The following is a 22,500-nucleotide window of genomic DNA, read 5'->3' on the forward strand; positions in this document are numbered from 1 at the left end:
TTTTTTAAAATTATTGATTGGCATACTGTTACCTTTTATACAGTAACAATCTAAGAATTGCTACAGGCTACAGTCAGAATTCACAAATTGTTGAATTGCAATCATACAACAGAATTTTAAAACTTCCACCCCAAAGGCAAATGATAAGTTGTTATTATCCAAGTATTTTGTCCAAACTTGTTCTCATGTAGTTTGTCTGTGGCTTTTAGAAATACAGCAGGATGGCAGTTTCTGGCTGTTAGTATGTTCTTACATAAAAAAATACTTTTTGTAGTGGTGTATATTGTGCAATGTTTTATGATGCACATTACTGTTATGCTGTTTATGTACAACACTATACCTTTACAATTTATCAAACTTTGTGTGAGAACAGTTTCTTTATTGAAATACATTAGCTGTATGAATTAATCACTATTTTATAACAAAAAATCTAAATATTAAAACATTTATAAAAATACAAATCTTCTACATGTATATACTACAATACAGTATGCAAAGAACTTTATGATTTGCAAATAAATTATATAAATGCAATAGCTGAAGAGAAAATATAGCTCTGAATAATTCCAGAGTGGTTATCTATCTACAAATAAATAATCTTTGACGGCAATAATAAGTTTAATGTTGTTTCAATTGTTATTTAATTAGCTAGTCACCTAATTTTGTTCAAAAGGCTGAGCCATTTTCATAATACCATAGGAATGTATTATACAGTATTATTTAAAACAAAAACAAAAAAAAAAACAAACAAAAGACACATAAAATGTGCACATTAGAATTTTGCCCAGCTCTTCTACAAAACATGGGCATTATTTTTGTATGAAACTCTTCTCTTTCACCCACATAGCAGTCTTTAACCTTTTGTACTTCTGCTTCTTAACATTTCCCTTAACAGTTGTGAGAAGCCAGGATGATTACTGACAAAAAGAACAACTTTAGAAAATGAACATTGGATAAGTGATTCAGTTGCATTGTATTACTGCATCATTCTTGGTTTTCAAAACCAAATGTCATGGTGTGATGTATTGTTGCATGTTGATTTGTGCATGCAGAAGAATTTTACTGTACTCTGTACACTTGACAATGATGATTTTATGCACTTTTGTAACTGCAGGGAGAATGGAAGCACAGTAGTTAACATTGCTTCCCATCTCAAAAGTTCTAGATTTGAATCCTGGCCTGGACATTACATCTGCATGTGTTTATTCACTAGTACATCACCTGGCAAAGAGCCAAGTGTGCCCCTGGTAACCCAACCTGACACAGACATATGCTAAACGCAAGTGCAATCACACACACAGATTTTATTCTTCTTTTTGCCCATGGGAAATACCTTCACCTGTTTCCTACCGCTACAGCATGTTACAAGCACTAGGCACAGTCCAACACAAAACCTTTTCTTCCATCTTTCTTTCGCCCAGTTCCTCCTACCAAGCTTTGTCTTCTCCTACCCAACTCTGGCTCCCAGAACAGCGGCTGGGGGCCCCTTTATAAGGCACTCAGAAGTGCTCCAGGTGCTCATTGACCTATTCCCGGTACCACTTCCAGACGTAGAGACAGAGCAGCAAAAAAGGGCTCAAGAGATTTCCAGGCACCCCCTGGTGGTGGCCACGTGCCCCAGGAGGGTTCAGCTTCCATGCTCCAAACCTATAGTACCACTCCACTCCAGAGGAGCTGCCCACTAGTGCCCCAGGGGAGGTAATCTTCCAGAAATGCTTCTTCTCCGGTCCTTCCATAGTCAGGGCATTCCAGCCATCTGCCACTATATATAAGGAACTTGGAGTTCTTTATTTCAGCCCTGTTGGGTACCGTGGATGCTGCTAGGAGGTGCTGCAAAAATGGAGGAGCCATGTGGCATGGGGTTTCTGCCTAACCCGGAAATGCTTACGGATCACGTGGGTGGAAGAACATAAGCACTTCCAGGTTGGACACTATAAAAGGAATTGTCAGCCTCACTGCGACGAGCATATGACTTGTATTTGTAATGAAACCCATCAGTCAGCATGTCCAATGTGCTCACTGCCAGCAGAGCTCACCACAGTTCTTTACATAGCAGCAATGCCATGTGTTCACAGTGCTGTTCACATGGCCACACCAAGACTTGCCACAAGAAGGACTTGAATCCCAGTTACATGTCTGAGATAGCTAGCACTTCCAGTTGTTGGGTCGCATTATGCCCATCATATCATAAACTGTTGATTACATGACAGGCAAACAACCCTTAAAATTTTATATATAGGTTTATTTATGCAACAACCTAAAAATGTTCTGCAGCAATTAAAGTAAATTAAGCCTTGAAAGATGAAGCAAAGAGTTTGCACAGGTGTCTTAAAAGCCCTCTGTCTGTCTTAAGGAGACTTGGAACAGACTGTGTTACTACACCCTCTGAAGTACTACTTGAACAATATACCAGTGGTAATGGCAAGAAAACAGCAGTTAACAAATTAAATGAGACAGAGAATTATTACCATTAGAAGTGTAAGCCTTTCATTTAGAGGGATTACAACAATAACAACATTTATTTATATAGCACATTTTCATACAAAAAGTAGCTCAAAGTGCTTTGCTTTAAATAATGAAGAAAAGCCAAAATAAGAAATTAAAATAAGACATTAGTTAACATAGAAAAAGAGTAAGGTCCGATGGCCAGGGTGGACAGAAAAAAACAGAAAAAAAAACTCCAGACGGCTGGAGAAAAAAAATAAAATCTGCAGGGGTTCCAGGCCATGGGACCGCCCAGTCCCCTCTGGGCATTCTACCTAACATAAATGAAATAGTCCTCTTTGTAGTTAGGGTTCACATGGAGTCACTTCATGTTAATGGTCATACAGACTTCTGGCTTTTAATCCATCCATCATTGTTGGAACATCACGGTGCTTTGAGTAGATGAAAAGGATACCAGAAAAGGAAACAGAAGAGAGAGTAGAGGTTAGTATGGATTTTAGAGCCACCATGAATAGTTATTATAATGACAAATAAATCAGTGAGTACAGTGGTTTCCTACACAATTCAAAGGCATTGGAAACTGGAAGAAACTCCGATAAGCAGAGATCTGTCAGCCCCAAAGTCACAACTCAATCAGAAGACAAGTTTCTGAGGATCACCAGCTTGTGTGGTAGGTGCCTCACTGCACAACAGCTTCAAGCACAGCTTAACAGGGCTTGAAAAAAGCAAGTCTCAGTTTCTACTGCAAAGAGGAGACTTTGTGCTGCAGGTTTGACACAGCAAGTGACCATAAAAAAAACATTCCTTAATGGACAAAATAGGGCCTTGAAATACCAGCTGTGGACTACTGCAGACTGTTATTAGTTTAAACTCTGAATCTTTTTTTATTTCAACTTTTAATATTTTACTTCATCCATCATCCAACCTGCTATATCCTATTGCTGGAGCCAATCCCAGCCAACACAGGGTGCAAGGCAGGAAACAAACCCTGGGCAGGGCGCCAGCCCACCACAGGGCACACACCCTCACACCAAAGGGACAATTTAGAATTGCCAATGCTCCTAACCTGCATGTCTTTGGACTGTGGGAGGAAACTGGAGTACCCGGAGGAAACCCATGCAGACACGGGGAGAACATGCAATCTCCATGCAGGGAGGACCTAGGAAGCGAACCCGGAAAGTGAACCTGGGTCTATTAACTGCGAGACAGCAGCTCTACCACTGTGCCGCCCCTATTTTATTTCATTCTTTTAGAAAAAAAAAACAAAAAAACAGAGCCTTAAACGTATTAGTTAAGATTTCCAGAATCTGGAAAAAAAATTTATTTATTAGCCTGGGGTAAATAAGATACACACAAGAGACAAGAAAAGAAGATCTTCACCATCACCCTGCCTTTACTGTGTTTTGTTAATTTTGTGTTATTTCAATAGTGAGTACATATTGTTTGTCAAGTTACAGTGCTAAGTGCACCTAGTTTGGGTGATTGCCATACTCTCATAGGTGTTAGAGACTAAGAAGAAATGCCTTTAATAAGAAGCAAAGCAGTGACTGGACACCTGCTTTGTTAAGTGGCATAGGTGTGGAGTCACACCCAGGTGTGAAATCAACTGTTTGGTCTACTCATGTCAACTTAATGTGTCCCTTTGCTTATGGAAGCTGTCCACATGCTGATGATGATTTACACATGGGTCACTATGAGGTAGCTATTTCTACTGTAAGTCTCATTTTGCTTTAGGTAGCTGTTCACATACAGATAAAACTGGGGACATGAAATGCTATATATAAAGCAGCTATACAGAAGACTCAGTTTGCTTAAGGCAGCTGTCCATGTACTGATAAAGTCATACACGTTAGGCACTATAAAGCAGATATACCCAACATTTGTACACACACGCACACTCATACATATACACACACACTATACTATGTGACAATGGAGAGCCAAAATAACGAACAGGAGAACTTCAAAGATAAGTCACAGAGTATGCTGAAGAAGTTTTAGAAAGGTCTAATTAGCATATCCAGATAATGAAAGAAGGATATAACTTGATATAAAGAGGAATAAAGTGTCTTGTCATTTGTATTTAGTAACTAGACCAGCTGATGTGAGCACTAAGAACCCAATAATTCTTCAGTAGAGAATCATTATTTTCCTGTTTTACTTAATATCCAAAAGAAATGCCTGATTCAGTGGCGAGCGGTGTCAGCGGAGGAAAATTTCGGCACACCCTTATTTAGGTATTTCAATTTGAAAGACTAAAATATACAGTAATTCTTTGCCGCCCCCTAAAAGTGTCGCCTGAGGCCGGCCGCCCCACTACGCTACGCCACTGGCCTGATTCAATATTCGTATTTAGCTTTAAGATCCTAATTGCCCCATGCTTACATATTTGATTGATAAGTAAGTGTTGCAAATTAAGACTATTTGGAGGACAATGCTGCGAAATACAATGAAATTGTTATTACTGCCATAATGTAAACTGCTCAGCAGTCAATTGTGTTTAATAAACTAAATTGACTAAACAAGTCCATTTTGACCCCTTTACTAACTAACTTTTCAACTCACATTGATACACCATCATCCCTACATTTACTCATCTCCAGTGAATGGTAGCTGGTGATAGGAGCCAACTGTTGGAACAGTGCTTGCTGCAGCTGGGAGAGCTGAATACAGTCTGTTGGGATGTAAAGTGCATGAAGAAGGAAGTGATTTATTATGGGGTAAAACTGACAATAGTACAGAAATGGCCATTGACAGCATAGTAGCTTCTAGTCCTAGTGATAGTGATGCATATAGTGTGATAATTTTGTTCAGATGGTAAGAATATTGTCACTTTTGAATATGTGATATTGCTAGTGATGATATCACAAGCATATTAGGCACCTTGGAAAGCTGCTATTGAGTGGGTCTACAGGGCACAAGGTAGACAAGTACAATAATCCCTTACAGTATTTCAATCTGTTCTTATTGTGACTTAGCCCAAAAGAAATACATATTAAGTGATCCAGCAGCATACACTGCTGGTTTACTTTGCACTCCTTCTTTATCAAGGCTTAATTTAAAAGCAAGAATCTGAAATGTGCTGCTCAATATAACTTTATTTAAAACACCTTATGGACAGGAGATTTCAAGTGTAAAATGTGTAATTTTAGTTCTCTGGTGTTTGCATTTTATTGACAACATCTTGGCTCTCACTTTCTTCAGTAGTACAGTAATAAGAAATCCTTTATGAAAATAATTCTTTGAGCACAAACAGGGAGATTCAGTAGAGTCTACACACCTAAACAGAATGTTGTTATTGATGAATGAATATTGATTAATTGTAAAGGTCATTGAGAAACAAAGCAATACAAACATTGTACAATTGCTGATCTGGCATTATTGCTACTGAACAACAGGTATAGTTTATTGATCTCTTGACAAAAATGCTCACACTCTTAAAATTAAGAGTGCCAAAGTGGTTCTTCAGAATAATGCCTCAGGGAAACCATTTTGGTTCTTGAAAGAACTGTTCATAAAAGACCCAGAAAGAACCTTTTATCTGTAACAGGTTCCATAAATAGTCATGAACAGATAATAGATTTGTGTAATCCCAATGGGTTCTTAATTTTAACAGGACTCTTATTGCATACAATAACACAGCTTAAAGTCCGATTTTCAAAGTCCAAAGAAGTAACTTCATATACAAAGAACCCTTCTCAGAATTAAATATTTTTTGATTAAACAATGCATCCACACGAACCACACAACCCAGGAGCATGCCATTATTAAACCAATATTTTTAAGAGTGCAGAATCAGCAAACTGATGAAGAACTAAACTTGCTGATTTGTTTCTATTTTATTTTATGAAAATTTTGCTTTTTTTTTTCCTTTTTTTTCTTTAGTTTTAGCTTCACATCAAAAAATACACTGTATGGTAAAAATAGGCAAGAATAATGTTTGAAATATTTTCCCTATTTATTTCATCTTTCTTTCACTCTTTCTCAAAATAGATTGTTAAAGGCTGCCATTTTCTTTTTTTTAACATCTTATGTCTGCTGTGAAATCACTTGAGGTTTTTGTACTGTGCTGTCAGGTATCATTTTAAGCTTAGACATTGCATACTTTGTCTCTATATATTGCTCATCATCTCAGATATATCTGTGGTTTATGTGGATGTCCATTCACTTATTGGTATTCTTACATTTCTTTCCTTTCTTTTGTTGTACCTATTCATGTTTCGCAACTTATAAGCTTTGACATTATGTGCTACTTTTTCTGTGACTTCCTCATTACACCTAGGTGGGGACCAAACAAAGAATCAAAGAGTCCCTCCCCTTTAAGTCTGCTTCACATTTGGTGCAAGCAAGTCAATAAATGTGAATTATGAATAAAGAAGGCACAAATTGTGTCAGACACCTGAACATTCTTTGTGAGCAATTAAGGCTGAAGACGTTCAATTATTGAACAAATAATAATGAAGTATTGCTTATTGGGATTTCTTAAATATTTTAAGCTAACCTTAGTTCACATTAAACCATGATCTATTAGAAACCGGCATTTACAAAAAAGATCTGCTATAATTTAGAAAAATAACAGAAATGAGTTGTTATTATGCTGTTTATTTTAAAATATTATTATACTTCAGGAAGCAACATTTTTCATATCTTACAGCATCATTTTTACTACCAATTCACTCTCCATTTGCAAACGGAAGTAAAAATTTCAATGTGCTCTGTGCATGTGATAGTAATTCAATTGAAACCTAAACTTTGATTTTCAGAATTGATATAAACAGTAATAATTACCGACTGAGCATTTGCTTTTTCTAACATTATTGGGATCTCCTCAGCAACATTTATTTATATAGCATATTTTCATATAAAGGACGTAGCTCAATCTGTTTTATAAGATGTCAAAGAAGTAGTTACATGCAAAGAAAAATAAATCAAATTTAGATAACAATAATGCATAAATAATACACAAAAATAAACAATGCACACTTAAATACGATAGATATACTGTATAACTAACAGAAAGGATTGTGTCATAAAACTTGGATTGTATTTATTTTAAAACTGAAAATATGTATATAACACGTTAAATAACGTGACAAGAAATAGTTACATTTTAAGTAATCGTGACTGTGCACGCGATCTACAATTGGGTTTGAAAATGAAGATTCAGTCACTTTATGGATGCTACTTGCAGTAGCCAAAACTAGCCTCCTTCCGGCAGGTGGCGGAATAACATTTACGTCATATGTGCCATAGTATGTCTCTTAGCGTGTTCGCTTCGACACGTTGTTTTCTTCCTTTTCTTTTTGCAGCCGAAGATGTCGGTATACGGGCCCATAGTGAAGATTCATCCGGTGGTTCTTGCTTCCATTGTTGACTCTTATGAGCGACGCAATGAAGGAGCTTGTCGAGTTATCGGGACACTGCTCGGTAAGACGTGACCAGGTTTATCGGTGGTGGCTCAGGAGGAGACCTCGGCGGGTATTCAGGTTTGAGGAAATGGAGCCGGTAGTAAATGTGACGTTAAAGTACAATGTAGCCGGTAGGTTTTCGTCGTTGGTAGAGTTTTTTTGTTGCGATTTATGTTAAGCAGTGACACGACTATAAGTAAGTATTTACTTCTCTTTTGAGTACAGGAATCTTTTTAAAATGTCTGTGTTTAATATCGGACAAAGAGGCATGTATTAGTCACGTAACGGTTAGTTTAACCGCAGAATAAAATTCTTTTTAAATTAATTACTTAATTGTTAAGTGTAAAATACAAGGGATGTATTTTTTCTAGAACGTTGCTAACGAGTTCTCTCTCTAAAAGTGAGCTTTTCAAATTAGTTTTGCATTCAGAAACGACATTAAGGTAAAAACATGCTAAAAAATGTTTGTTATTGACAGGAACCATCGATAAGCATACAGTCGAAGTTACCAATTGCTTCTCTGTTCCACACAACGAGTCCGAAGATGAGGTAAGCCGTTAGAACTTCACTGTACTCTGCACACGTGTCAATAATGATTATTGATACTTTGATAATATAATTATTGCTACTACTGCCTACACCCATTTTTAAAGGCCATGTTTAAAAGGAGCCTGCGATTGTTTTAGTCCATTCAAGATAATGTAGTGTAGTCTCCAGTAAACACTATAGCAATTCACAATACATAACTTTCATACCGTGTAATGAAATCACAGAGAAGAATCGCCACTCACATTTGTATTAATGAATCCTCCAACGTATCCATACTCTGTGTTTTGTTGAATATCAATTTTGGAAACATTTTACAATTTTAATTTAGAATTGCTTTAAAGCGCTCTTGAAATTAATTTATAGAACTACACTCTGTGAAATTGGTATTGTACACGTGAAAGTCCTCTACTTTTGCTACATTTTATGAATTTTTGGAGAAGTTCCAGACTTATTCAGACACACCACTTCTACTATGTTTTCTTTTTTCCCCCCATTCTAAACTTAATTTGTCACTGTGTACCCTTTCACTTTTTATCTTGCACTTATTTTTTCCCCAGTTCCACAACCTATATCTTTATTAAGAAGCATTACACAAATGACCATAGTAGATATTGACATGTAGATCTGCATCTTTTTGCATAAACCTTTGTTTAAATTGATAATACATATATAAAGAAGTTTATTAAAACGTGTTTTAGTTCAAATAATAGAAAATTTTACTTAAAATACTAACTTGCTGGCTCATTTTTGCCACAGGTAGCAGTTGACATGGAGTTTGCAAAGAACATGTATGAGCTCCACAAGAAGGTCTCCCCCAGTGAAGTTATTGTAGGCTGGTAATGTTTTTTTGTTCTTCAATTTTTATATATTCTTACAATTATTTTCCATTTTAGAAGGTTGTAGGGTTTTTACTGGCAATCTCTACAGGTCAATAATCCGCTTTAGGGAGTTTTCTACAAAATCGGATAATTTTCAAATTTGAGCCTAAATTTACATAAATAATAGATTAAAATGAGTAAGCATTCTTATTTTGTTTATTAACTTACATTATATAGTTAAGCATTATTATTGTGTTCATTAACTTCCATTATATAGTGCAAAATACATTACCAAAACAAAAAAATATTTTGTAAATCCACCAGAAATATTACATGTATTAAACTGCTTTTTCCGTGAAGTATTATAAAGGAGGAACTACTATTTAGCAGTATTTTTAGTTGTGTTTTTTGCATAGCATGATTTTAGCCTTGTTATCAATATTGTGATGTAAATGTATGCATACTCATTGATTGGTATTTCCTATGAATTTAATACCATAAGGAGATGTCTTAGGGCTCATTTATACTTCACGGCGACATGTTGCAGCGGACGCTCCTGCTCAGCGTTGAAGTGTTTATACTTGCTGCGTACTTTACGTAAATCTGGAGGAGTCCACCAGGTGGCAGTGCGAGATATTATCACGGTGAGAACATGTTTGGCTTCTCTGTGTTGTGAATTGCCTAAAACACCTATTAAATTCGATAACACCTTACGCAATTGTCTGTGAAAAGGATGTTTATTGATTAAATCCATCAATCCAGAGATGTGTCCATTCCAACAAGCATTGGGCACGACTGAGAAACAATCCCTGGACGAGGTCTCCGCTCATCGCAAGGTGAATACAAGCACACATACACTAGCGTCATTTTAGCGGCACCAAATCCCCAAATCTGCTTATCTTTGGAAGGAAACCGGAGCACAGTGTGGAATACAAGCAGGAAATACCAGTAAACGTAACTCCCTGCGAGACAGCAGTGCTATTGCTCCGCCACCGTGTCACCCCATGTGTGTAATTATTAACAGTATTCATTATTTAAATGAAATTATATGTAAAATGTAACATACACACTTTAATGAATTTCATCATGAAAGTGATATCAAGTATGAATCTAAAGATTCTAAATGTGCAGAGAGTTGGAATATCATACATTTAATTTGTTCTGTGTGGTGATCTTTGCTGTTGCCGCAGCTGTCAGGTCCAAGAAGCTTGTAGCGATTAAAACTGGGATGACGTTCGACGGTCTGCTTTAATGATAAAGTAAACTCTGAGGTTAAAGTGGACAATTCGAGATTAAAACGAAATTTCCACTTTAATCACAAAATACGTTTTCACCGTGTCCTTTTTTATTTTTCTCAGTGGTTCAAATATACGCTATACATTATGTTGCTGTTGTTAAGTTGCAAAAATAAAAAAGTTAAAAAAGACGACACAAAAGATGGTATGTGAGACTTTTAAAATGTATCGTATCATTACATTCGGGAACGATCTACATGTGACAGAAAGCCTCTATGCCGATCCTACGGGATGGATGCTTCGATGTGGTGAAGCAAAATGCCGACATACAAATGCATTTGTGGTGCTTTTATATTCAAGCGTCGCGATATTCCCGATCGTAATGACACGATACATTTTAAAAGTCTCAGTGCCGCCTATTTTTATTTTTTGCAACTTCACATCGGCAACATAATGTATAGCTGTATTTGAGCCACTGAGAAAAAATAAGACACGGTGAAAACGTATTTTAGGATTAAAGTGGAAATTTCGCTTTAATCTCAAATGTCCACTTTAACCTCAGAGTTTACTTTATTATTAAAGCAGACCGTCAGAACGCCATATCCCAGTTTTCATCATATGAGCTTTTGTACCTGACAGCAGGTAAAGTAAAAAAATAAAAAATAGACGGCACAAAAGATGGTATGTGAGACTTTTAAAATGTATCGTATCATTACGATCGGGAATATGCGACGCTTGAATATAAAAGCACCACGAATGCATCTGTATGTCGCCATTTTCCTTCAACACTTTGAACCATTCATCAAACAGCAAAGCGCGCACATCGAAGGATCTCCATAGAGGCTTGCTGTCACATGTAGATAGTAAACAGAGACTCTGACGTCACGCGTTCCGACTTTTAGCACACTCGCCCCGACTTTTACTGGTACTGCAACTCGCGCACGCGTCGCGTTAATTTCTGAGGACCTGCTCAGAGGACGCGTGAAATGAACGCTGGGAACACGTGGCAGCCATGATGCGGACGCGTACGCGTTCTGAGTGTGAAGTATAAATGAGCCCTTACACCACATCACTTCTCTGTTTCTGTACCTCTTTTAATTTAGCTGCCACATTAAATCCTAGTACAGTGGTACCTTGACTTACGAGTGTCCCAACTGAGGTTTTTGAGATGCGAGCCGTCTCTCGGACGATTTTTTTTCTTTGAGTTGGGAGCTAAAATTAGGGTTATGAGCCACCTTCAGACACCCCACCACTAGTTCACGCAGCGAACGCCACAGTTAACGCCGCAACATCCGCCCAGCATCCCGTGTCTCACTTGTTCACTTTAAGCGGTAGGGCTGCAACGGGTAATCGACAACGTCGACTACAAAAAATCGGTGACGCAAATTTTTTGTTGTCAATGCGTCATAAAAAGAACCTTCAATAGAGGCTCAAGTCACAAAGAACCATATTGGTTTTTGTAACTGCAATGCACTACATGAACATCTTGGGGCAGTATCGTTTGTTATTGTTTGTCAAGACTGCACACAGTCCTACCAACGAAGAAGAATGTAGAGGAAAATAAACATGGTTGCAATGGGCTGCGTCGGATAGAGAAGGGGAAGGAGATGGAAAAAAATTGAGACAAACTTTCTAAAAGTGTGGGAGCACTTCATCGAAAAAGAAAAAAAGTTGAATGCAGATTATTCAAAGCGGAGCTGTCTTTTCACGGCAGCACCACCGCAATGCATAAGCATCTGAAACGCAAGCATCCTGGAGCTGTGATGCCGCCGTCTTTTGAGGGGTAAGTTTTAGCGAGTAAAGTTAGTGTCGTGTTAACGTTGATGTTTGTACTATAATGTGTATATCAAGGTTTCGACAATGATAGTTAACCCTTAAACCTACACATACTTGTGGGTTAATGCACCCCTGGACGCCAAATACTTTTTAGCTGCAGTTTTTAAGTAAACATCACAATTCACAAAGAAAATGTGAAATTTTAATGGAACACATGTTTTTTCTCATGCAAAGAGCATCACAATTACTGCAACACTGATCATTTTACACACTGCAAATGAACTGTAACAATTATATTAAAAAAAAACTACTGCAGCAATCTATTATATGTTCAAGGTGCAACTGAAGCCAATTGATGAAATTCAGTAAATCACTGAGCCAGCTGCACTTGAACTGGCTGACAAGCAAACACACAGAGGTAAACGCTGATGATTGCAGGCTCGTCTAGTGCAGCGGCTGAATCCTAGAGACAGTGAGGCTGGAGTTCTGCCGGGGCTGGCAGTGCTCATGAGCTGGTTGCTCAACTAATGTACGGCACTGACTGATCAGCTCTGGCGTGTTGCCAAATTGCTCTGTGAAACAAATATACCAGGTTGCAGGGTTCATTGCATGTATGTCGCCAAATTTACTTTGCTGGCAAATTGCACTGAGAAGCAACTTTAGCCGGTTGTGGAGTTCAATGAATGTACATTGCCGAATTTATGTCACCGCATATACTCGGCCGGCGTGCTTCAAATTGCGCTGTAAACCGACTCTAGCCGGTTGTTGTGGTTTAAGGGTTAAGTGAATATAATTTCAGTTATGTTTGCTAACATGGTTGGAGCTATAGTAAACGAATGAATAGGAGTAGCTGAGCTGTCCTAGTTTTTTTTTTTTTCTTTTTTTGTATAATATTTGAGTTCACATGAATAGTAAACCATCTCTAACTAACGTTAGGTAACTTGTGTTTTGGGGTATATCAGTAATTAGCTTGTTACATATTTTAGTCCGTTATTTTTTTATTTTGGCATAATATAGTACATGATGTGGTAAACTACAACACTTCTCCTTCCGAGTGTGATGATTAAAACATCTTTCTCTGTCTGCAAAATCATTCTTGTGTATTCCTGCTATCTTTGAGAGTCTCTTCTCAGCAGCTGGGAACATTGTCTCAAAGAAGAGAGGCAGCCTCACACCAGAGCATGTCAAAATGCTCATGTTCCTGCACTGCAATCAGGAATATATGAACTGAATCTTTTATAAACTGTACATTATTATTTCGTTTGTATTGAAGCTTTATTTAAACATTTGGACTTCAAAACACGCCAGTGGCCATTTTTGGTTAAGTTAAATGCACTTTTTTTGTTTAAAGACTATGTGCACTTTAGTTTGTATTGTTTAATGTATTTCTTTTTTATTGTGTTGGTCACACTACTATAAAACATCTGATTATTTTAAAATTCAAATGTTTCACTGGTTATTGTAATTTGATTATTATTAGTTTTAATCATGTTAATGCAGAGACATCAGGGTGACATTCACAAGTGGACAGACGTGAGCAGATGAGGTAAGACATGCACTGGAGCCCAGAACAGGATGTGCAACCACAGGTCGCAGGCATCAAAATAGTCAGGCATGAAATAATTGTGAGTAATTGAAAAACAAATTGAACGATTAGTCAACTACCAAAATAATCATTAGTTGCAGCCCTATTAAGTGGTAGCTTGCAATGGAAGCATCAGTGTTGTGCTCGCATTTGTGCTTGCAAAACTTTGTTTTTCCAACTATGGGCCTAAAAAAAATGTGAGTGCAAAGGATAGTGCTGAGATGAAGAAACGGATGATGTGCATTAAATTTAAGAAAGAAATTATCAAAAAACATGACCAAGGTGTGCGTGTAGTCGACTTGGTGAAGCAGTACGAGAGTAGCACTTCTACAATCTGCACCATACTGAAGCAGAAGGAGCCGATAAAGGCTATAATGCCAGCCAAGGGCATTAAAATAATTTCTAAACAGCGGACATCTTTCCATGAAAATATGGAGAAGCTGCTGATGGTGTGGTTGATGGAGAAGTAGTTCGCAGGAGATACCATGACGGAGGCTATAATCTGCGTGAAGGCACAAGCTTTTTACGCTGATTTGTTGCAGCAGACACCAGGCACTTCAACGGACAAGGCATCGGGCGAGCCGTTTAAAGCCAGTCGGGGCTGATTCGAGAATTTTAAAAAGGGGACCGGCATTCGTTCCATTGTCAGGCATGCGTGCGGCAGCTGCAAGATTAAACCACTGCCCATTTATCATTCGGAAAACCCCAGAGCCTTTAAGTCACAAAAAAAATACCCATGCAGATGAAAGTGAGGAAGGTGTGGCGAAAAGGGCAAAAATCGGCGAATAAGCAGTTCAGCCTTTCTCCTCCACCTCTGTCAATATCTTCAAGTCGTCTGATCTCCAAGGTACTGTAAATGCTGTACATTATACCTAAAACCAGTTTATTGCAGTACATTCTATTGTATTGTGTTTTTATACAATATTCATTATTTATAAGTAAATTTTTCTTATTTAAAAACATGTAACAAAAAATTGCAGTGTTTTTTGGGGGTCCGGAACGGATTAATGCCATTTTAGTTCATTTCAATGGGGAAAATTGACATATGAGTAATTTGAGTTATGAGCTCCGTTACGGAACAAATTAAACTTGTAAGTCAACGCACCACTGTATAATTAATAAAGGACACTTGCTCATTTTGAACAGTCCAAGGTGCAAGAAAATCCTTTCTTTTCAAATGTCAGGCTTTCCCCTACCCCCCCAAATGTCAGGCTTTTTTTCTAGAAAATGGAAGTTTGGTCATGCCCACATAGGCAAACATTTTAAGCCTTACTTTGCAATTCTCCATCATTTAACTTTTTCCTGAATGGGCTTAAATAAAGCCTAATTTGGCTTTTTGTTCTGATTTTTCAGCTGAAGGAAATATTATTGGATGAAATTATTCTGTTTTCTGTGTTCTGTTCTGGCAGTTTTGGAAGTTACCATTTGTGTCGTCACACCTCCCTACTTCATTCTTTTTGTGCCAGTTTCTGCTGGTCAGAGCTTTGGGAGAAATGTTAAGTTGTTATTTGATCAGTCTTAACAAAAAGGAAGGGTTTTATGTTACAAATAGATTTTTTTTTTTTGGGATGGGGTACATCATTTGGGTAATATCTTTACTGGAACTGTCTAAATGAGATCTACCACTTAAAACACACTCTCCAAAACTGATCTTTAGGTAATGTATGATTTACTTTCAGCAACTCGCTGCTTAAAAGATTTCTACTTCCGGATGCAATGAAAGAAATCTTTTAATATATTACCAGTGTAAAATGGATTGTTAGTGTAAATTATGCATTTCAGAAAATGTTCCCTCTTTACAATACAGTATTTGCTATATCAATTGAAGCTGCCTGTCAGTTTCTCTTTCTCTCTCATTGTTTCGTAAATTCTTTCCATTGTCTTTGATATTCACAGGGTACAGTGTAGTTTTAAACGCAACGCAATGCAGTGCTGTCGGTGTTCATCTCTGTAACTGCGCTTTTCTTAATCTGCTATTGCAAACTAAACATAGGAGTTATCAACATGTATTTCTTTTAAATAACTGTTGGTAATAAGATTTATAAATGTGTAGGTATTTTTTAAATTGTTTTCTTTCTGCCAGTGATTTGATACTACATATTTGTCATCCTCGTATAACTGTTTACATTTGAATATTATAAATATAACATTTTTAATTTTATTCATGAAGTGTTTATTCTTTTTATGGTGTAGACATTTCTACAGGATTCAAATTTTTATTTGTAATGAAGTAAATTACTTGTGACTTTCACTAGGTATGCTACAGGGTATGATATCACAGAACACTCTGTTTTAATTCATGAGTATTACAGCCGGGAAGCACAGAACCCAGTTCACCTTACAGTAGACACTGCCTTACAAAGTGGAAGAATGAATATTCGTGCATATGTCAGGTAAGTTTAAGGACACTGTAAATTGGTTTTAGTTTCATCTGAATATTCTACACTTCATTTTTTCATCTGTAATCTGTGTTACCCAAGCCTACAACAAAAAATGGCAAATTTGACTTATGGAGGACACGTTACACCATGAGTTACTTTTGATTAAGCTACATGAAGTGTACAAAAATGGAAACAGATGTATTAGATTTTGTCAGACCTCTTAGCCTACTATATTCATAGTCATAATTATGGTATTGTCACATGTATGCAGTGAAACTCTTACTTGCATGTGCTAATCACGATGTAACCCCTCTCCACTCACCATGAGCAGTGAGACTTTAACTCGAAACCTCTGTTTTCATATGTGAATTAACTACCTTATAGATAAAACTATAATTTCTTTGAAGCTTTCAATTCATTCAATAAGCAGATGCTTGTCTTTTGCCAATGAAATCTACCAGTTAATGTTTTTTAGTGTACCTAATTTGAGCACCTGATTTAGATTATATATAGAAAACTGCTTAGAAAACTGAGTTATCTTCTTGTTTTAGTGCTCAGATGGGTACCTGGAAAGACTGTTGGTGTGATGTTTACTCCATTAACAACTAAATATGTCTATTATGATACTGAGAGGATTGGAGGTAAGTCTTTCCACTATTAACCTAATCTCTCTAGGGCTAAGAATTATTAATATTGCAAATTAACAATTTTGTTACATAGGAGTAATTTATCGCGCAGTGATTATTTGTTTATAGTTTTAGTAAATGGCTGCCAGTTTTACTAATAACCTTGGTGAGCTATTTATTTTTATTGGGTGGTCTATGGTTGGCAGTGGTCAAGTGCTGATCTTTTTATTTATTCTTATAGCCTTAATCTAGAAATTTTATTTATATTGTTGGCATTGATTACATGCTATAGTGAAAACGGAGTTAAGGATATATCTTTAGCTTCACTAGATTTTGTTTAACACAAGAATCTGTGAAGCCTACAAAAAAAAGTCTTAATTCTGGGCCACCTTAAATTCCTTCGCACCTCTCCATTAGCGTCTTTTGTATTGTAAATGTGTTGGTCAGCGTGCTATTCCCATCCCCCACCGCTGCAGCTGAACTTGGCAAGGAAAAGTTCTCCTAGCTCAAGGCTTTTCATCTGGGTGTGAGGAGCTTGGATTTGTATACGGTAAATAATATATTATTTGGAAAACATGCATTTCATGTGTGTTACGTGTCTACAACACTCTATGTAAATGTAGGATGACAGGAAATGCAAGAAATATTGAACACAAACTTTTTTCATGTTATAGTACTAACGACAAAATTTTGACATGAAGTGTATGATGTGTGAAGCCTGAAGTCCAAATATCAAATAAGCACTTTCACAAAAGGTACATGTATAACAGAACAAGTGCAGTTTTATCCAAGAATATAACAGGAGAAAAGGAAATCGGGTTAGGGTACAATGTTGATACGACCGGTTGGGTGGTACAACGGTAAAAACTGCTGAATCATATTCAAGAGGTCACTGGTTCAATTCTGGCCACTTCCCAGAGTTACTGTTTTGAGTAGTGAGCTGCTCTTATTGTTACTATTTATACAGTACAATAAAAACATACATTTGATCTGAGTGGAGAGTTGCTCGCATACTTGTGTCTATAGCTGCAGGTGGAAGCTGTCATCCCACTTTTTGTAACTGATCTTTTCCTCAATAAAGAGTGGCATTGCACATGTACTTTGTCAGCATGCCATGTCGATCAAACACAGGAAGCTCTGCAGTCTACTCGTAACTTTATGCTGTAGGAAGATAAGTAAATATAGGTAAACAACATTTGATATGGCATTTATATAAGTAACATATACAGAGCTTTGCATGATACCAGTAAGCCCTGCTATTTCATTGAAGGACATGCGTGTGGCAGATTGACTGGAAGGATGATGGCCAACCTGTTGCTGCTTCCAAACTGTGCCATCTTTCGCATTTATGTCTGGTGCTGCTGCTGCATTGGCTGCATTGTTCTTATATGTGAGTGGATGATTCTTGCAGGGAGAGCTTCTGTTCTCTTTCTCCGTTGTAGAACCCTCATCTGAGTTCACCTCTACTATAGCACATCTTTATTTGAAAACAGCACTGTCAGATCGGGAGGAGTGTGAACGTGACTGAGAGACTGAAACTGAATTAAAAAAATGCTAACCTTTACAAGTACCGTACATTTACACTGGCTGTTACAGACCCAAATCAAATGTCACTTTTTATTGTACAGTATGGACTAACAAGCTGGTTGTGCGAATCGACATATTTACAAAACAAAAGACGCTAATGGAGAGGTGTGACGGAAATTAAGCTGGCCCAGGATTACAAGTTTTTTCGTAGGCTTCAGGGATTCTAGTGTTAACAAGCAAATTACAGAATACCTTTCATACGTACATGTTTACTATAACATATAAGGTGGTATGTGAAAGTCGAATAGAAGAACAACACGGAACTTGGATGTGTGTGTGTACTGGCTAGATGTCCATTGACTTTTTTTTGGTATGTTTTGCTTCTCACAAATTTTTGTTTTGTTCTTAGTGGATCTACTCCATCGCACCAGGAATATTCCCAGTCGGACCAACGGGTTGACCACAGACTTGGAACAGGTGGGATCAGCGTCTCGCATTCAAGAAATGTTGACAACCGTATTGTCTTACACTGAGGATGTCTTGGTGAGTTGCTGTAATGAGCCACACAGTTGATAAATAGTTAAACTAGCGCATGGTTGCCTCAGCCAGTTTCCTTTATTGTAGAGGCATTGCTTTAAAATGCATATTTTCGGTAAATGTGTAATTTTGTGTGCTGAATAGTCTTGTTTTTTCTACAGTCTGGGAAGATAGCTGCTGACAACACTGTTGGTCGTTTCTTAATGGATTTGGTCAATAAAGTTCCAAAAATCACTGCAGAGGACTTTGAAAGTATGCTTAACAGCAATATAAATGTAAGGGAAACTTTTTTTATTTAACATAATGACATATACCTTAATTTTCTTCTGATTTTGAAGATGAGAGTTTTTGTAGCAGGCTGGGCAGCACTGAAATTGTCTACTGCTGTAAGACCACTATAGAAATCTCAGTCTGATTTTGGACAGAGCCAGATTTTCCCCTCTTTAGAACTAATAGTGTATACTTTCCCCGGGAGGCTTGAGTGAAAGATCCCACATTAATTAGAATCACCTGTAAATTTTTCTAGCATGGCAGTTACATCTGAATGTACCTTGCAGCTCTATAAAGACAATTTAATAAATACACTTGAACTGTGTATTTCCTTTAGCATTTTTGACTGTTACCCTACCTCAGTAGCCTTAGCTGACCACTGTTAAGATATCTGCCATAGGAATAGATTTATTTCCTGTTAGATGCTTTCTGCCTTTGACTTTTGGGTACTTTTAAATCCGTCTGAAGCAGCATGAAGCACCTTTGGCATTTTCCCTTATTCAACTAAGGGTACCCAGGTTGCATCATGACTAGTGCTAACCACATTTTGTCCATGGCTATTTGCAAGTGTTTCTTCTATCTGAGGTCTGCATAACTTCTCATTTAGACTGTAGCCTCTCCTAAGATTCTCAGAAACTCTACCACAGGCAACAGTTCAGCTTTACTCAGCCCAGATGAAGAAATTCCTCATTACTTGGTTTAGTTTCCTATTTACCAAGATGAGACCTTACATAACTAAACCAGTTCAGTACCACATGGTAATAATTGTTCAACTTTGAGTTTCTCTAAGCTAGACTCTCAAGAATGCAAAGCCAATTTATTGTTAGCCTATGCCTCAGTGATTCCACATATACTTTGTGTCTGTGTACATTATGAATTGTCAGTAATTAGCACAACAATTTATTAACATTATTATTATATATTATTATGTACATTCACACCATTGGGCAATTCCAGTTAGTGCAACTGTATTGGCCTAGGACATATGATGTCACACATGCACTCTAGGCCAAACCATACCAACAAAATAATATTCCAAAAGCTTTTTTAACACCATTGGCCTTCCATCTTGCCAAAATTTGCTTGTCATGCAAGTTACAATGTTGCACCTACCTCCCATATTAACCCTGCATTGTGTTCAACACAAGTTGCCTTTTGAGCCCAAGTCTGAATGACTCCTTGTACTGTTGATAAATGCTTTCTTATGGACTGGGCTGCCTCAACCCTATTTCAGAGAAGGCTTTATTTTTTTCTAATTTGAGATATCATAGAAGTTGGTTGTGGATTGTTTTTGTTTGGCTGACTAGTGAAATCTGTATTCCAAGAGTTGCCTAAACAAGAGAAAAGCGAGGCTCTTGACAACCTAGGTTTAAATATCCTTAGGGTATGCAGACTTCCTCAACCATACCAATTTCACAATCTTTGAAGGGTAGTATATGAATTTACTTTTTATATTTATTGTTAATAGAATTCATACAGATATCTGTATTTATTTTTAGTTAATTTAGATTAGTTTTAAGTGCTGGGCCACTGAACATGGTTTTTCGGGCTGTGTTTACTTTTTTCCCAGCAAAAATATTGTTCGATATTGAATTTTGAAGTTTTGTTAAAGATTTCTTATTAACCATTTATGGCTACTTTTACAAGTTAATGTTGAAGCTGTATGTTCATTTTTTTTCCCCTCTAGGACCTGTTGATGGTAACATATCTTTCAAACCTGACTCAAGCACAAATAGCACTCAATGAGAAACTGGTGTGTCTGTAATTTTTAATTTGCCACTGAAACATGCAAATAAAGTAAATTTATACACTAACATAAACATCTGTCTCTTTTTTAAAACACAAAATATTTTATATTAACAGATGCCTCTTAATAATATGCCAGTTATGGCACAAAAATGTTTTAATGTGTATGCCAAGCTGATGTGTTGATATTTCATCAAGGTTTTGCAATGTAAAGCTATGATTATAAGTATGTCTTTACATTTAGTGTAACACACAACTGCTAGGAAGATAGTCTGTCATAATCTTTAATTCTTTTATCATGGATTGCTAGCCAGTGGTTTATTCTTTGAGACCATGTTTAGTGAAAGAAGGCCGTTATACACTGAGCAGTCCTAGCTATGTGACCTTCCTTTGGAACGGTTCTGCCATGACAGAGCATTAACTGATTTTGTGTTAATTGGACCTTGAGCTCATTTGCACTCTTAAACCTGCCTTTATAAATCAGGTTTAATCTAAAACAATATTAGGCCTTTGGGTACATTAAAAACTAATAATGTGTTTATACTTCCACAGCTGTATAAAGATAAACTCTTCAACATTTGCACAAACTGCCAAGCATAATATTTAGCATACTTAAAGCAGTAAGCACAGAGCAGCAGTGATATGGGGTAATTACCAAAACCTGCAACTTTAGTAGTCACATGTTCTATAAAATTATGCTTTTTCCTGTTCACTCAAATCTATTATGTGAAATAAAAAAATATGTAAAATATATTTGTGTAGGTTTTGTCTAAATGGAAATTTTCATAGGATTCTGATGTCTTAATATCATAATATAGTCATTAAGCCTGTTAGAATAACGGGCACTAGAACAGTAGTGCGTAAACACTATACACATATACATATACAACAACACATATACAAACACACACACACATTATATATATATATATATATATATATATATATATATATATATATATATATATATATATATATATATATATATATATAGTAATCTCTTTATATCGCTTTGACTTTCGGGTTTCACTCTATCAGCGGATTTTAAATGTAAGCACATCTAAACATATATCACAGATTTTTCACTGGTTCGCGCTTTCTAGGACAATGGTCTTTAATTTAGGTTACATGCTTCCTCAGTTTGATTGCCCAGTTGATTTCATACAAGGGGCGCTTTATTGGCGGATGGCTTAGAAGCTACCAATCAGAGCATGTATTGCATATTAACTAAAACTCCTCAATGCTATAAGATATGCTTCCAGCTGTGCTTGTTTGCTTCTCTCTATCTTTCTCGCTCTCTCTGCCTGGCGGTGGGGGTGTGAGTAGAGGGGCTGTTGCACAGAGGACATGGACGCTCCTCTACAAAATGCCGCTTTATCGCGGTGCTTCTGTATACTTAAAAGCATGTCTTGATTTTTGATTGTTTGCTTTTCTTTGCGGCTCTCTCTGACATTCTCTGCTCCTGGCCTTCTTTATGCTGGCTCCTTTGAAGATAAGATATGTTTGCTTTCTTTTAATTGTGAGAAAGAACTATCGTCTCTGTCTTGTCATGGAGCACAGTTTAAACGTTTGACTAAAGGGTGTTATTTCATGTCTA

At 36.9% G+C, this 22,500-nt stretch overlaps 1 protein-coding gene across 1 annotated transcript; it reads left to right on the top strand.

Moving 5' to 3' along the window:
- The first annotated feature begins 7,711 nt into the window (after positions 1-7,711).
- LOC120521069 (eukaryotic translation initiation factor 3 subunit F-like) lies at positions 7,712-20,977 on the top strand. The gene is given in 9 exon segments (XM_039742953.1): positions 7,712-7,872; positions 8,332-8,402; positions 9,159-9,238; positions 16,072-16,209; positions 16,749-16,760; positions 16,762-16,838; positions 18,760-18,893; positions 19,049-19,162; positions 20,845-20,977. Coding segments are annotated over 9 exon segments (816 nt in total). The 5' UTR covers positions 7,712-7,760; the 3' UTR covers positions 20,923-20,977.
- Positions 20,978-22,500: the final 1,523 nt, after the last annotated feature.

Source organism: Polypterus senegalus, unplaced genomic scaffold (genome assembly GCF_016835505.1).
Source record: "Polypterus senegalus isolate Bchr_013 unplaced genomic scaffold, ASM1683550v1 scaffold_3029, whole genome shotgun sequence".
Taxonomy (NCBI): domain Eukaryota; kingdom Metazoa; phylum Chordata; class Cladistia; order Polypteriformes; family Polypteridae; genus Polypterus; species Polypterus senegalus.